This window comes from Arachis ipaensis, chromosome B5 (genome assembly GCF_059453495.1).
Source record: "Arachis ipaensis isolate K30076 ecotype BB chromosome B5, ASM5945349v1, whole genome shotgun sequence".
Taxonomy (NCBI): Eukaryota; Viridiplantae; Streptophyta; class Magnoliopsida; order Fabales; family Fabaceae; genus Arachis; species Arachis ipaensis.
Window position 1 is genome coordinate 1,328,416 of NC_142440.1, and position 17,533 is coordinate 1,345,948.

General features: G+C 35.7%; 2 protein-coding genes across 3 annotated transcripts; one reads left to right on the top strand and one right to left on the bottom strand.

The window, feature by feature from the left end:
• Nucleotides 1-1,688: 1,688 nt before the first annotated feature.
• Nucleotides 1,689-5,895, top strand: LOC107642340 (heat shock factor protein HSF8). 2 transcript variants are annotated; one of them, XM_016345658.3, is made up of 4 exons: nt 1,689-2,332; nt 2,757-2,805; nt 4,103-5,389; nt 5,586-5,895. In XM_016345658.3, the coding sequence occupies exons 2-3, from the start codon at nt 2,764-2,766 to the stop codon at nt 5,339-5,341; spliced, it is 1,281 nt and encodes a 426-aa protein (XP_016201144.1). In that variant the 5' UTR covers nt 1,689-2,332; nt 2,757-2,763; the 3' UTR covers nt 5,342-5,389; nt 5,586-5,895. The 2 variants fall into 2 exon arrangements, with proteins under 2 accessions (XP_016201144.1, XP_088343866.1); XM_088487740.1 differs by lacking the exon at nt 2,757-2,805 and having other exon boundaries at nt 1,694-2,332.
• A 1,492-nt stretch (nt 5,896-7,387) lies between these two features.
• LOC107642341 (heat shock factor protein HSF8) lies at nt 7,388-10,981 on the bottom strand. Its single transcript, XM_016345659.3, has 2 exons — nt 10,397-10,981; nt 7,388-9,075 (listed from the first exon to the last, which is right to left on the bottom strand). Exons 1-2 carry the CDS (start codon nt 10,670-10,672, stop codon nt 7,849-7,851), a joined length of 1,503 nt encoding a protein of 500 aa, XP_016201145.1. The 5' UTR covers nt 10,673-10,981; the 3' UTR covers nt 7,388-7,848.
• Nucleotides 10,982-17,533: the final 6,552 nt, after the last annotated feature.

Here is a 17,533-nt window from a genome sequence, read left to right on the forward strand (position 1 = left end):
TTGATTTCCTTGTTTACCGTTTTAGAAACTAAGAATCTGTTACTCCACTCATTCAAATCCTCTGAGTGAATTACGATTCTACCCCTTTGCTGGTCGTCCTCCCTAGGCACCAAGGCCATCAATTCCGCCTCTGCATCCCACTCCAGCCGCTGTATGTGACTCCGGTAACCCTCACCGTGTCCTAGTCTGTCCTTAGTTGAATGACCGGCTCCTACTGAGAATCCACATTTTCCGGCCGAACCATCCTTTCTCACATTCCCTGCTACTCGAGTTGCATTGCCCCCATTCTCCGTAACGAAGACATCATAACCTTCTGTTCCTATCAGGACACGAATCCGTTCATGAATGACTTCATACCTGCACGTATCAACCAGAACACGTCCAGCGCCAAACGACAACAAGGAAGTTGTATTCTCATCACAGCACACCACATCACCCCACAGGCTTCCAATCTTATAGAATGTGTCTGCTGACCAAACCTGCAACGGCAGTCCAACGCACTCAAGCCACACTCTCCTCTTATCGCATCGCACATGCTCCTCCCAGTGGCTCACACTTTCAAAGAACTGTAGTAGGCTGCCCATACCAGCACCCAGTGCCTTTTCCAAACCGCTAGCACTATCAAAAGTCAACATGGCTTTGTACGCCCCCATGTCGCACACGTTAATTTAAAAGGAATTATTTCTCATCCTAAGTTTGACCTTAAATTTATCAAACAATTTTATAGACATGGGTTTCATTAAGAGATCAACAATATGATCTTGAATCGCAAAACTATGAGATAAGTAGTAGATTTGGATGTAAGTTTGACAAATAATGAGGTGTCTGATTTTGTACATTAAAATTCAAACCGTCTCGATAAGTCTTTATTAAGAATAAAATCAAATAAAAATCGATTTCTAAATTTTCTTTATCATTAACAAAAATAAAACACAAAAAAAAAAAAAAACTTTTATGTTATGTTATATTTTTTTATTTTATGTTTTTTAATGAATAAATTATGAATATTTATTTTATAAATTAGACTGTGTTAGATTATATTTATTTTGCGTTAGTACACCAAAAAAAAAAAGAAAAAAAAATATTTCTTGTTTATTTTTTATGATCTCTACTGGTAGAGTTGAGCACGGGTAGCGGATATCCGATTATCTATCCGAATCTGAACTGAACCAATTAAATTGGTTCTAGAACCAACGGGTAATTGGGTCTAATTCGAACCAAACCAATGGCCTTTGTTAGCGATTGGTTCGGATATCAGTTCTGGGGGTGTGGAATCCGAACTAACCCGTGAACCCGATCATATATTAATTAAATAAAAAAATAAAAATATATATGACTTTTAGTGAGATTATTCACTATTAATATGTTTGGATTTTAATGAGTTTAGTTTTTAATGTATTTGGTGTTTAACATGTTTAGATTATTTATATTAATGTTATATGTTTATTGTACTTGTTGAATTTTAAGATAAAAATTTAGTTTTTTTTATGAATCTAAAAATCATCGGGTATCAAATTACCTGAACCAAACCAATCCGTTTTTAATCGGTTTAGTTTAATTCGGATACATACACAAAAAATATAAATTCGAACCAAACAAAACTAATTACATTTTAATCGGTTCGATTTTAATTTCACCTTGAATCCGAACCAAATTAACCCGTGTTCACCCCTTTCTACTGGTTGACTGTTTTAGATTTGAAAGGCTGCTTTTTCTCTCCCATAATCGCCTGCTGTGACGCTGTCTCCCCACAGAGGGAAGAAAACCCTTTCTTTCCTCATTCCCATAAAATTCAAACCATACTTCCATTTCCTCTCTCTCTCTCTCTCTCTCTCTCTCTCCAATCTATCCACTCTTCATAAATCTTACTGTCTCTCAAGTTTCAATACACGCGCACACACACTCTCTTTCTTTCCTCAATCCTCCATCATCTAGGGTTTACATTTTTTCAACAATGCCCCCGTATTCCCAACCTTCCGTAACATTTTAGATCATTCTCTTATTCTTTAATTATTATCAATCCCTAGATTTACTTATTCATATTTCCAAGGGAATGGATGCGAGTACCAGCGGTGCAGATGGCGGTGGCGGAGGAAGCACTAACGGGGCCACGCCGGCGCCGGTACCGATTCCGAACGCGAACGCGCCGCCGCCGTTCCTGAGCAAGACGTACGACATGGTGGACGATCCTTCAACGGACGCAATCGTGTCGTGGAGCGCTACGAACAACAGCTTTGTGGTTTGGAACCCACCGGAATTCGCGAGAGACCTTTTGCCGAAATACTTCAAGCACAACAACTTTTCCAGCTTCGTTAGACAGCTCAACACTTATGTATGTTCCTTCTTCATTGAATTGGTTGATTTGCTGATTGTTGATTGATTTTAGTAACTGTAGACTGTAGATGATGGCTTTGGATTTGCATGCTTTTTTACTTTTGTGGATTATTTATGAATTCATGAAATATATGATGTTGGTGCATGACTCTGGATTTGATTCACTATCTGCAAATGGGTTGGCAGAAAAGTATGACCTTGCAAAAAACCATAAAAGATTTGGGCTTAACTGCTCTTTATCAAATATAGCACTTTGGTTCATTTCAAAGACAGTGTATAGTGGCCTCAAGTAGGAAATTTACTACTTTGCTTTGCTGTTTAATTTAACTAAGATCCAGGGTTGGGATTGCCTGTTTCGTTACTATATATCGGAAAACTGAGTAATTTTAAATTTGATATCTTATCCTCCTGCATTGTATCAGCAACTAGATGGAGCAGAAGAGGAAAATTGACAAAGAAAGCAGTTCTCAGGTTAATCAGTTGCTTGATTATAGTTTATTGATGCATTATATTTATCAAATGTGTCAATTGCAAGTATTGTATAAGCCTAATTATAGTAAGTCATATATATGTTGTTTTGAGGAGGATTTAGGATGAGGAGATGTGTATTTACTATTTGGTTTCTGTTTCTGCAAACAAAAAAGACAACACATGGTCTAGGGTTTGTGAGCAATGAAATGACATAGGTAGCTCTGTTTTGACTGCATATTGGTTGATGGAAATAAGCTTTGTAACAAATGACATAGGTAGATCTGTTTTGACTGCATATTGGTTGATGGAAATAAGCTTCGTAACCATTTTGTGGACTTGATAAGTTGCTCTTGCGTGCTTAGGAGTTAGGACTATGTGTTTTATTTAGTGTGTGGTTTTATTGCTGTTGTAGGCTATTATTCTTCTTTTCTCCTTTGACACTTGTACATGATTGTGTTTCAAATACAGACATACTGAATCCTCATATGAGTGGAAGAAAATTCTATTTGTCGGTTTACTTTAAAATCACTGTAATGTAAATATTTTATCTTTTTCATTCCTTTGAAGTCATATATTCAACCTGTGACAGAATACTTAAAAGGCTTAGCTTATCGGCATTGAGATCTAATACTTTGTATTATTGATATTAATTGAACATTCAATTTGATAACAAACATAAAAGAGTAAGTTGTACTTGAACTTGTCCCAAGGCTCAATTTGTGGATATATTGGTTTTCTAAATTGGAATGGACTTGGGAACTTGGCGTCTTATCTAGTACCTGTATTGTCAGTTCATGTTGGTTTTCTAAATTGGAATGGACTTGGGACCTTGGTGTCTTATCTAGTACCTGTATTGTCGGTTCATGTGTTGACATTAACGATCTTACCTCTTTTCTTGTTTGACCATCAGATTATATTTTATGTGTCGTTGAATTGATCACAGTTCCACCTAGTGGGATAAAGGCTTCTTTGTTGTTGAATTGATGACAATTATCTAAATATGCAAATAGTGATATCTGATACTAGTCTTTTAGGCTTTAATAAGCTTACAACTTGTATTGCAAGAATGATCTCCTCATTGCCTTCATTGGAGTGAGATGAACTGTTTTGTTTTGAAACATGTGTTGTTTTTATTCTAGCTGTCCATTTTTTAACTTAGCTATGCAAGTTTTACAGAACTCTTCTATACAAGTTATAGAGCTGAAATATCTCTAGCGTGCTGTTGACATCCTCATATCACGTTTTTCCTTTTTGAACATCATAAACTCATCCTTGTAAATTGTAATGCAATAAGCAGGGTTTTAGGAAGGTTGATCCAGATCGATGGGAATTTGCAAATGAGGGCTTTTTGAGGGGCCAAAAGCACTTGCTTAGGAATATAACACGAAGAAAACCTGCCCATGGTCATAATCATCAACAATCTCAGCAATCACATGTACAAAATTCATCAGTAGGGGCGTGCGTAGAAGTTGGCAAGTTTGGGCTCGAGGAAGAGGTTGAGAGGCTTAAAAGAGACAAAAATGTGCTCATGCAGGAACTTGTCAGGCTGAAGCAGCAACAACAGACCACTGATGGCCAACTGCAAACAATGGTTCAACGCCTTCAGGGCATGGAGCAAAGACAACAACAAATGATGTCATTCCTTGCTAAAGCCGTACAGAGCCCTGGCTTCTTTGCGCAGTTCGTACAACAGCAAAATGAGAATAATAGGCGTATAAGTGAAGTCAACAAAAAGCGCCGGCTCAAGCAAGAAGGTATTGCTGAAACTGACTGTGCTGCTGCTCCTGATGGGCAAATTGTTAAGTATCAACCTCTGATTAACGATTCAGCAAAAGCAATGCTAAGACAGATCATGAAATGGGATACTTCTCGAGCAGAATCTTTTAGTAACAACCCTGATAATTACCTGATTGGTGATGGTTCGTCATCCTCATCTGGTGCGATGGACAGTGGCAGCTCCTCAAGCTGGACCTCTGGAGTAACACTTCAGGAGGTCCCGCCAACTTCAGTGCAGTCTTCTCATGTTCCAATTACTCTGGGGGCTCCAGGGCATGTTCCCTCAGCTTCCAAACCTGAAATTCAATCTTTACCACAGGCTGGAGCTCCTGAAAAGGTTACAAGGGTTGGAGCATCTGACATACCTTCTATCCATGTTCCTCAAGCAGATGTCATCATGCCTGATCTTGCACCAATAGATGAAATAGAGTCTGGAAGTATGCTTGGTATTCCGGAAGATAATTATATGGCTCCTGAAGCTGGTGATGAGGGATTTATGGATCCTGATTCATTGGGGGTTAGTGGATCATTTCCCATTGATTTCGAAGGAATTTCACCTGATGCGGACCTTGATGACTTCTTAGGAAATCCATCTATTTGGGATGAGCTTTTGCAAACCCCAGTGCAAGAGGATACTGAGACTGATATTGAAGCTTCCAAAGTTAATGAGGTGCAACCAGCCGAAAATGGTTGGGATAAAACTCAACATTTGGATCAACTTACAAAGCAGATGGGTCATCTTTCTTCTGAAGCAAAATAGAGCGCTTGATTACCTGTAAAATTTGATTGAACTTTCATGTTGCCTAAGGTAATCCTTGACCCAAACAATCACAAGTGATTTTTATAATATAATTGTGCTTAAACGTGTTCACTAGAAAAAGTGATTCCTTCTATTGCATCACCACCTAATTTTTTTCTTCCATACATTTTCACGGGAATTCCTTCTTCATACTATCATCCTTGTGGAGTGTTTATAACCTGATTTGTTTCTTATAACGTTATAGGAAATATGTGATGCTTGAATACCAGTGAATCGCATAAAAGTTCTTCTCCCATTTTAAGTTTCAATTTGAGGGGGGGAATGAGAAAAACAGAGAAGACATTGTTACTGATTGTTGAAGGTATCTGAAAAGTCCAAATTGATTCTTGACGGTTACCATGTCAACCTAGGGCCTGTTTAATTCTCAGTCTTGTTATGATTTCTCGAGGTGTGCTTGTGTAAAAAGTGGAAATGAAAGAGGTGAGGGGAGATTGAAAATCATTAATGTAATTTAGATACACCATTCTCCAATGACATTGCTATCTTTTCTTTTTCTTCTTTTCTCAGCAGGTGCACTCTTTAACATGAAGTTGGAAATTTGCCTCCAACTGTATTTTGCGTTGGACAAAAAGAAACTTTATTTGTGCTCACGAGTAAATTACCATTTCTATCCATGAAAATTCTAAACACTGCAAATCTATCCATAAAACAACAAAATTGATGTTGTACTCATGAAAGAATGATGGATTCTGTACGATAAAATTATTTAAATTCTAAAAACTTAACAAAAAATTCCAAATTACCTTTCTTCTAACCCTAATTCCCTTCGTCCCTTGTCCCCCTTTCTATTCCCATTGTAAATCACAACTATAATTTGATTAAAAAAAGAATCCAAAATAAGTATAATTTCTTTCTAGTCGTAGGATCAACAATTATTTGTTTTTCATGCCTTAGTGAACAGCACGATCATATATTCAAACCAAACTCGAACAAAATAATAATTGTTGTTCCTGGAGAGGGAGGGCAAGATTGGGAGGCGGTGAAGAGGAATAGGAGAGATGGAGGAGTGAGAGAAGAAAGGAATGACCACTGGATCAGAAGCCTTACCATCACCATGTACGGCGAAGGAAGGAGCAGCAGCCAAAAACATCTTTGTCATCACTGTCGTAGCTGGTGGTGCAGAGAACGAAGAGATGGAGAGCTCGGGTTAGCCAGAGAAAGAGGAGGGATGCGATAGAGGAGCCGTTCCACCAGCGCCACGTCTGTTGTCACCGTCGACGGAGCTCGCCACTGGAGGCACTTTCCTTGCTAACGGCTCCAACCTTGATGGCCGCAACATCACTGTCAACGAGCCTCATTTCTGTGGCGACGGCGGAGGTGATGGCGATGGCTTCAGAAGTGGAAGAGGTCGTGGATATGGTGGAGGTAGATTTAGCCGCAGTGGTAGCCATTGTGGAGGTGGATTCAACAAAAATGATGGAGATGGAGGTGACGGTTATGGTAATGGCAAGGACTGTAGTTATGGGGATGGTGGCGTGACTAGTATTTGGTTTAGGTTTCGTGGCATTGCTATGATTCTATCCAACTTTGACCTCTGAATCTGCTTGTTTGTTGGGAGGATGGTGGTGGTAAGGAGAAGGAGGTGACAACGGTGGTGGTTGTGGTGATGGTGGCACTGGCAGTTGTGGTAGATGCGGATGAGAGCTGGTGAGGAAGAATTTTAGTGGTGATAAAAGCCATAAAGGGAGTTAGAGCTTAAGATGGATAAAGTTAGGCTAAGAAAGGTAATTTGGGAATTTTGGGTAGATTTTTAGGGTTTAGATGATTTTGTCGTAGAAATCCATCTTTTATAAGTACAACTTCAATTTTATTGTTTTATGGATAGATTTCTCCATGTTTAAAATTTTGTAGGTAAAAATGATAGTTTACTTCCAAAACACCACAATTTAAAGCCTTTTAAGTAAAGTCCTTGAGCATGGAAAGAGCAACGAAACAAATTTGATAAGAAATAAGAACATTGCGTGAGACGTGAAGTCTATATGACCCTTTAATCAAGCATAAGTTGCATAAACTTGAATTCTCGTGGCAAATTTGAATGTACATGATATTAAAAATAAAAACAAAGAATAATTAGAAAAAAAAAAAAGATAAAAGCACTAAACTATCTGTACATCCCTTCTTAAATCAATTACATAAGAAATGTTAATTGTCATGAAATAAGTCTTATATAAAGTATTGATGCGGATAAATTCATTAACAGTGAATGAATCTTCACAATTCTCTTAACTGACGTTGCCTGTAATTTTTCATCATACAAGATCTTCTATTCTCCTTGAGCAACCATTACCCTAATATCTTTTTCACATATTTATCAGAGCGTCAACTTTACATATTGTCTATAACATTGGAAGGAACTGATTAAGTATCGATGACAAAGCACCAGTGCATTCTAGGTCAGGGGTTACCTTAGACAATAATACAGAAGGTTAACATAGATTCAATAGACATCAAACTCTCTTTTGTACATCCGAAGAAAGAAGACCCATCTGCTCAGTAAGGTGATCCATGCGTTGAGTTTTGTCCCATCCATTTTCTGTTGTTTCCACCCCATTACCCTTGGACTCTTTGGCAACATCTTCCTCAATATCCACGGGCACTGGAGTTTGCAAGAGATCATCCCAGATAGAAGGATTCGATAAGAAATCATCGATGTCTATTTCAGGGGAAAAACCTTCTATATCAATAGGAAATGACGCACCAACTCCCAGTGAATTAGGATCCATATATCCCTCGTCCCCTTTCTCTGGTCCCCTATAATTTTCTTCGGGCATTTGAATATTACTTCTTGTCTCTGTCTCATTTATCGAAGGAAGATCAGGCATGATAACATCTGCTTGAGAAGCATGGATAGAAGGTGCCCCAGATGATCCATCCTTTGTAACTTTTTCAGGAGCTGCAACTTGTGGTAAAGACGGAATATCAGGTATGGCTGCTGATGGGATGTGTCCTTGAGTCCCCGTAGCAGCAGGAGTGTGGGAGGAATGCACTGAAGCCGGAGGAACCTCTTGAAGTGTTACCCCAGAACCAGAAGGCCAGGTTGAAGTCATGGTGTCATCGGCAATCAAGTAATTATCTGAGTTTTTACTTAGAGCATCGACATGAGAAGCATCCCATTTGATGATTTGCTTTAGCATTGATTTTGCTAGGTCATTCATCATAGGCTGATATTTCACAATTTGTCCAGCAGGAACAGTAGCAGGCTCAGTTTCGGAAATGCCTTCCGGCCTGAGCCGACGCTTTTTATTGACTTCAGTTATGCGTCTATTGTTCTCACTTTGGTGTTGCACAAACTGAGCAAAGAATCCTGGGCTTTGAACAGCTTTTGCCAGAAATGACATCATTTGTTGTTGTCGTTGCTCCATTCCATGAAGGCGCTGAGCCATTGTCTGCATCTTGCTATCGGTGGCCTGTTGCTGCTGTCGCAACCTCACAAGCTCTTGCATGAGGACGTTCTTATCTCTTTTAAGTCTCTCAACCTCTTCTTCAATCCCAAACTTCCCAACTTCTACACATGCCCCTACTGTTGAACTCTGTCCATGTGATTGTGGAGCCTGTTGATGACTATGACCATGGGCAGGTTTCCGCCGAGTTATAGTTCTAAGTAAGTGCTTTTGACCCCTCAAAAATCCTTCATTTGCAAATTCCCAGCGATCTGGATCAACCTTCCTGAAACCCTGCTCAATGAATAATGATGACGAGTTAATGTTGTAAGAAAGCAGAGACAAAAACGTAGTCAATCCACCTCCAAAGCAGAAGTAACTTTTTCTTGTCACATTAAACACCAAAGTAAACAAGTACAGCCAAGCTAAAAATATACAGATAGGACCACGTATGATTATATTTATGGTGCAATGGTAATATTTCATCGAACTTAAATCATGGCAATCTACACCTGCTCCACGAGAACTGGAATAGATGTTGCAATGAGATTTACCACATTATACGTCTCTTAAAGACTAGTAAAAACTACTACTAGTATACTTTTAATAATTGATATCAGCAGGCTCATGTTTTTGTATTATCATAGGAGGATATAGGACTCCCCATCTTCACCCACCCAACTCACCCCCAATATTCTAGTTACATTTAAGTTAGTGTGTTAAACAATACAGTTCATAGAAGAACCTGTAGACTCCTAAATCATCTTCGATATAATACAAGTCACCTTACTTCAACTAGGTTTATACCATATGTGCAGTTGATTAACCTGAGCATGGCTTTCTTTGTCAAATTTCCCTCTTGTGCTCCATCTAGTTGCCGGGATAATGCAGGAGGATAAGATATCAAATTTAAATTTTAGGGGCTATTCTAGTATTCTTCCTTTGATACATATCCAACTCCAACCAGTCTAATATAATTAAGGCCAATTCTATGCCTATGAGTTGGTACCTAATTTTTGCATAACCTATCTTTTATAGCAAACTTTAAATATTTAAAAATTATTTACTTTTATACTTCTCAAATTAAATATTGATTCTTAACTTCTTTGGCAAGTTAGACATCATAGCAATCACCATTAATTAAAAGAGACAGATGAAGCAAAATTCCTACTTTACATCCAGTCTATATGAAAATCAACAACATAACTAAACCCAAACCCATACCAAAACTCAAACCCCAGGAAGGGGAAAATCGCCAATCATGACACCACCATATAGTCTTTTCACTTTTACTGCGACAGTAAATCAATTCCATAGACAAAGGCTAATATGAATAGATAATTTCAGAATCACATTTTCTCTGCATTTTGCAGCATATCCAAATATACCAAACACTCATCAACTGGAGAAGTTACTAACATTCTAAATGTACTATTAGTTACTAATTAGTCCAAAAGGAACTATTATTGTTCACGGAAAGAACACCACCAATAGTGTTCCCTTCAAATTCAATCGTCCAGGACGCAAAATAAAAAGAATAAAAGTAAAAAATATCACCAATCAATCAAAACTACTCCAGCAACGATAAAAACAATAAGAAGAAGAAGGAACATACGTAAGTGTTCAACTGCCTAACGAAGCTGGAGAAGTTGTTGTGCTTGAAGTGTTTCGGCAAAAGGTCCCTCGCGAATTCCGGTGGGTTCCAAACCACGAAGCTATTGTTCGTTGCGCTCCACGACACGATCGGGTCCGTTGAAGGGTCGTCTACCATGTCGTACGTCTTGCTCAGGAACGGCGGCGGCGTGTTCGTACTCGGCATCGGCATCGGTGCCGGCGCCGGCACGAGCATGCCACCGCCATCGTCTCCACCGCTGGTACTCACTCCACTCATGTGGAATATTTATTTTTAAAATTCTTTTTTTATTTCCCCAAGAAAATTAAAAAGAAGAAAATGGAAAGAAATAATTAGGATAAGTGTATGGTTGTGAGGGAAAGGAAGGGTTTGAGGGGATAATTTTTGAAAAAAAAAAACGTAAACCCTAGTTTATGCTTGGAGATGAGGGAAAACAGAGCTCCAAACAAGGTTTAAGATTTTAAATTTTAAATTATTAAGTAACAGATAAGTTGTTTGGAGAGGAAGGAAGAGAAGAGGAAAGTAAAATACTAAAATGTCTAAAATCTATGGATAACGCTTGCCGTCACTTTAGTCACGAAAATATAGGTGACTTCAATTAATTTCTCCTCTAACTTGCTTACTTTCTAGTTTGATGGATTTTACCTATTTTAGAATATTTGTTAGTTTTTATATATTTCTAAAATTTTAATTTTAATCACTGGCAGGGTAAAGTATTTTATATAATTGTGCAATTAAATTTATTCTTTTGTATAACTATTTATATGGTCAATGTAAAAAGTAATTATTTTTAAGAGTGATGTTATATGTACAAATTTTTTTGACAACTAAGTTTAACCAATCAATCCCGTTATGTTATCAACAGCATTTTTGTTAACTTCTGCCAACTCTTATTTATAACTGTGTTTAATAGAAGTGCTTCTCTAGATGTGTCTCATAAAAATATATTTTTTTATGACCGTGTCTAATAGAAATGTCTTTATAGATGTATTTCTTAGATGTGTCTCTTTATAGTTTATACATATGTTTAAGGGTTAACCACCAATTATACCCCCGAATTTTGTAAACATGGACAATAATGCCCCTCACTTTTATTATCGACAAAAATATCGTTGGATAATTTAAAAACGTGCACCAAATACCCGTCCGGCAAGTGATGGCTTCTCCATTGACGGAAGTGTGTGATGTGACAAACGGAAAAGCTTGTGTGGCAAACGGAAAGCTTACCTGGTGGAAAACTCAAACAGAAGAGCACAAGAAAGCTGTTCGAATCAGTGGAGTATGAGGACATAGACCCCATGGTGCTACCTGTTCTTACAAAAGAATTGAAGGATAAATTAAGGAGGATTGAAATTCTTCTAATCATGATGTGCATTGGGGTTGCAATTGGTGTCTTCGTCAATTTCTTTGTTCTGTTTAAGAACTGAGTTGAACTAATGTTAAATAGTGGATGAAAAGTAAATGTGAATGATTAGTGTGTATTTTGATAACTGTGAATGTGTCAAATTTGGTTGAAATAGAGAATGACAACTCTTGTATTGTGTTTTCATGGAACCTGATGTGTATTAAGAGTGTAGCGAATTATTCAACTATAAATTTGATGAGAACCTGATGTCTGTTGTGTTTTGCAAAGTGCAGTAAAACCAAATAGAATACTTGTAGTACAAACTTGGTAATTAACATTTAAATGTACTATATCTGATCACATTAACCATAACAAGTTACATAACATTTATAACAATCCCCAAAAAGTAAATAAACATTCCCTGTAATTCAAGCATAACTTGTGATCAAGTGACAATGTTGCAATGACATAAGGGAATTAGGTAATCTACCACAAAAAGTACTTAACAAAGTCAAACACAACTTAGTTCAATATATCTAAAAACAACTTAAACAAGTCAGCCAAAAAGCTCATTAACACTCAAAACAAAGGATTCCTAAATCAGTTCTACAATGTCAAAAGACCATAATACAACACATTCATCATGGCTTCTTCTTTGGTTTTTGTGAAGGCTTTAAAGGTGCAGGTGTAGGCATGAATTCCATGAATCTCTCTGTGGTACCCTTGCTTGCTGCACTCATTGTTTGGTGAGAAACCAATGAGGGAGCACTGGAGCTAGAATTTGGCACATGCACTTGGACTGAAGTATTGGGCTTCACATGAATGTTGGGCCTTCCAGTCACATTGGGCCTGACCTGTGGTGGTCTAAAAGGTACATTGAGCCTCACTGAGGTAGCCCTTGGAGTGGGAGCAGCAGCCACACTGGACCTGGCCAGTGGTGGCCTAATTGGATCATGTGCTAGTGCAATAGTGGATGTTGATCTCATAATGGGGATCTTTGCCCTAGCACTAGATGCACCTCTCCTCACAGGTCTTGGAGCAGCAGCTACAGCACCAGCAACCTTTGGTGGAGCTAACTTGTTGATAGTGGTGGTTGAAGCAGACGCTGCTGCAGGGTCTGATTCCAACTCTTGGGCTTGCTACAAATTCAACACATAAATTCCAGAAGTCTGTGTATGTTACAGAAAAAACAAGTACAAATGTGTTAACATTGAAGCTAACCTCATTATTAGTTTGAGATTGGGGGTGCCCTTGTGTAAGTTGTTGTTCATCAGCTGCCTCAAGAGTCTCCTTATAGTACATTTCTTGCTATCTATCTGATATATCAGCAGCATCTTCTTGTTCATTTGCTGCTCCTGATGCAGTTTCGGCTGCTTGACTAGTATCTCCCCTAAGACTTTTTTTCGTCTCTTCACATGTCCTTGTATTGTGTCCTTGCTGCAGCATATACAATAGGTTAGCACATATTTAGAATACAAATTAACAAGTCATGTATACACTGATTTCGAGTACAAAACTAATGGGTTACTATCAAGTGAGGTGTTTACCTTTTTGCACCACTTACAAGTAGTTTGACCATACTTTCGCGGCATTTTGTATTGGCTATTACCCTGACGCTCATATTCATGACGTGCTCTCTTTTTTGTAGGTCTTCCGATTGGTCTTTTGTATGGAGGAGGTAGACAAGGATAACCTTCATAGTCACTCCAATACTCTTTACTAGGTACAGAGTTAATGTGAAACTGATATGCCCTGTTGTAGTGCTCCATGCACAACCAATGATGCACATAGTCCTCAGGCCGGTGATTCTTCCTTTGGATAGCAGCCGCTCCATGACAACAGGGCAATCCAGTCAGTTGTTCAAAATACAAGTGAACCCTATTACCATTTTTCATCGCAGCATCACACATACTAATACCATCAGCATCCCTCTTAAGTGGCCTTAAACCATTTGATAAGTCAAAATCGGGCTCTAACCAATGAACGTCCTTAAACCCTGTGTAATCTAAATCGAGAAACAACCCTTCTACCAGAAATAAATTACAAGTATCCACACATACCCTGTCAATGTTGCTAACAGTACCCCCAGAATATTGCATTCCACCCTTTTGATTGCTTTCTAACCTACCCATGTGGTGCATCACAAATGTTATGAGTGATGACATCTGAAATTTCAAGCAGAAAAAATACACATTTTAATACTAGTACAACACCAATCAAGTACTAACATTGTTCATCCAAAACAGAAAAAATTACCCTGACTAAACCCTAAACCACTGCAATATAGCAAACAACGCATGCATCAAGTGACAAAATTTTAATGCCAGAAATCCAAATTGTCACATATTTAGTTGTCATATTTTTCCATCAAAGACCATATAGCCACAGAAACATGAACGAAGACAAAGTTTCTAATGGCAAAGAGGCAAAGATATTACGCGTACCTTGTCAGATGAACAACCACCAACATGCGACAATGTCCCTCCAAACTAGCGTTGCGGCAGCGATGGGCTGACGATGGTCTTCGACGGTGACTTGAAGAGGAGAAGATGGAGATGCTACTATGACTACAGTGTTAACTATTTTACTCTTTTTGACCCTCTTTCACAGTGTTAAAATCTTGTAACTTCTTAATACATTAGTTGAAATTAGGTTATTAACTAGGAATTAGGGTTATTGAATTAGAAAATTTGGGAACGGGTCCAGGTAAGTTTTCCGTTTGCCACACAAGCTTTTTCGTTTGCCACATCACACACTTCCGTCAACGGAGAAGGCATCACTTGCCGGACGGGCATTTGGTGCACGTTTTTAAATTATCCAACGATATTTTTGTCGATAATAAAAGTGAGGGGCATTATTGTCAGCGTTTACAAAATTCGGGGGTATAATTGATGATTAACCCTATGTTTAAAATATAATAATTAATTATTGTTGAAAAAAAGTTGACAGATAGTATATTAGTATCTATACTTTTCCTTAACCAATTTGATCTAACTATAATAAAAACAATTTTCAAAATGAAAACGCGTGACACGTACTCCAGTGTTCCACTAATACACAATTCAAAGAATTTGTACTACATGTACAAGCTTGCTACATCAAAATTTATGTGTATATTCTTTTACTGAATTCTGTTACACCATACCACATAACGTGTAAATCAAACAAAGTAAAACAACACACCCCTTCATTTTTACAACACACAAGTAATAGAAGCTAGCTAATAACTTGGTAACTCATACTAATTTGATATATACCATTAAACAAATTATGATTTACCATAGCACACAAATATTTAAGTGTAGCGCACATTTTTATTCAACATAACACACAAATTTATATATATAGCACAAAAAATAGAATTATAAAATAATACTAATTTTTCAAATAACTCAATTAAAGAAAACTAAGATCATCCTAAATAAGCATAATAAAAAAACAAAAAATATGTACAATAACACACAAATATGAAGCATAGGAAAACAAACACAAGTGATCAAAATTAATAGTATACAACTCACGCTAATTTGTCAAAAGGGTTAACCACAAAAAATATTCTCAAATTATTTAAACGTTGACAAAAATGCCTTCAAATAATTTAAAAACGCAATAAAAATATCCAATAGTAAATATATATTTTCAAAAAGTACCTTAGAGATTGAATTTTAATACAATTTTTTTATAAGCATGATTATAAAAATAAGATATTGTTATACTTAAAATTTGATGATTTTTTGTTAAGTATATATTTTTTTATAGTTTTTTTTGTTAACAATCAATAATACTTTTAAAAAATTACAAAAACAATATATACTTAACAAAAAATCACCAAATTTTAAGAATAATAATATCTCATTTTTCTAATCATGTTTGTAAAAAATTGCATCAAAATTCAATCTCTAATGTATTTTTTGAGAAATACATATTTAATGTTAATTTTTTTGTAAGATTATCTAACATTAAATATGTATTTCTCAAAAAATACATTAGAGATTGAATTTTGGTACAATATTTTGCAAGAATGTTTTAAAAAATGAGATATTATTATCCTTAAAATTTGGTAATTTTTCATTAAGTATATATTTTTTTGTTAACAATTAATAATACTTTTAAAAAATCACAAAAAATATATACTTAGAAAAAACACCAAATTTTAAGAATAATAATATCTCATTTTTTAAGAATACTTGCAAAAAAATCACATCAAAATTTAATTTCTAAGTATTTTTTGAAAATATATATTTACTGTTGGACATTTTTATCGTATTTTTAAATTATTTAAAGGTATTTTTGTCGATAGTAAAATTCGGATACATTTTTGTGAGCATTTGAATAATTTGAGAGATTTTTTGTGGTTAACTGTTGTAAAATTATTAAACAAATTCTGGTTTATTAAAGTACACAAATATTTAAATATAGTACACATTTTTGTTCAACATATAGCACACAAATTCACATACATATCATACAAATATTAAGCATATAAAAATAATATAAAAGACATTCGTATTTTTTCAATTTCACTCGATAAATAAAAAGGATACATCTAATTCACAAAGAGAAAGAAATCAAACAATAATAACAAGAAAAAGACATTAAAAAAAGAAAAAAAAAAGAAAAAGAAAAAAAAAAAAAGAACAAGACGTTGAAGAAGGAAGAAAAAAAAAAAACGTAAGAAGAAGACAATTGTGATTTGTAGCAGCAATAACAACGACGAATACAGTGGTGGTAGCCGCAACGACGAGACCATGTTGAAGGAGGCGGAAGAGGAGTGTGATTGAAGTTTAAATTTTAATAACTTAGTTAATGAAAATAGTTGGACATCTAATATTTTTGTTTTATTATTAATATAGCTTTATATAATTAGATACATGTATAAAATTATTTTACATTTAATATTAAAATTAAATTTATATTTTAAAAACATATAATTCTATCGCATGCTTGGTTTTTACTTTTTATTTTAATTTCTTGTATTAAAATAAAAACTCAATCAAAACCTTAAATTTTGGTTTTTATTTTAATATAATTTTATTTTAATATCTTGTGTTAAAATAACAACTCAATCAAAACCTTAAATTTTGTATTTTAGGCCAATGCTTTCAAAATTCAAATACTTTGTCAACAAAAGTAAACATTAAATTCGACCCCTATTTTACTTAAAAAAATAAAGTGACTGTTCATAATATCACATGCAAATTATACGTAAATTATATACAAGTTTTATATTTATCCTAAACTATATACGTGGAACGTTGATTTGAAAAATTAATTGTTAAAGACTGTATTATCACCTAAATTTGACCCGTATTTTGCTTAAAAAAATAAAGTGACTGTTCATAATACCACATGCAAATTATACGTAAATTATATACAAATTTTATATTTATAGTCACCAAAAAAAATTAGTATATCTGACTTTTCAATATCAAATACAAATGTATAATATTTTTTATAATCATATACGATATTGTTTTGTCTATATAAATAAAAATAAATAGATCTTTTGCCAATTCAACAATTCACCAAGTTAACATTTCTAAGTATAAAGTTTACATTAAACCTTTACGACTGATATGACGAAGGATCTAGTTATCTTAGTATTCTGAGACATGAACTAATTAATTTTTTTTAATAAATCCTTTTATTCTTCGTTATAATGGATATGAATTAAGTTAGATATTCATTCTACGATCCACGTATATGGTGGCAATATTTTACTCTACGAGATTGACAGTGCTACTTAACAACACCCATCACTACCACAAAAAAAG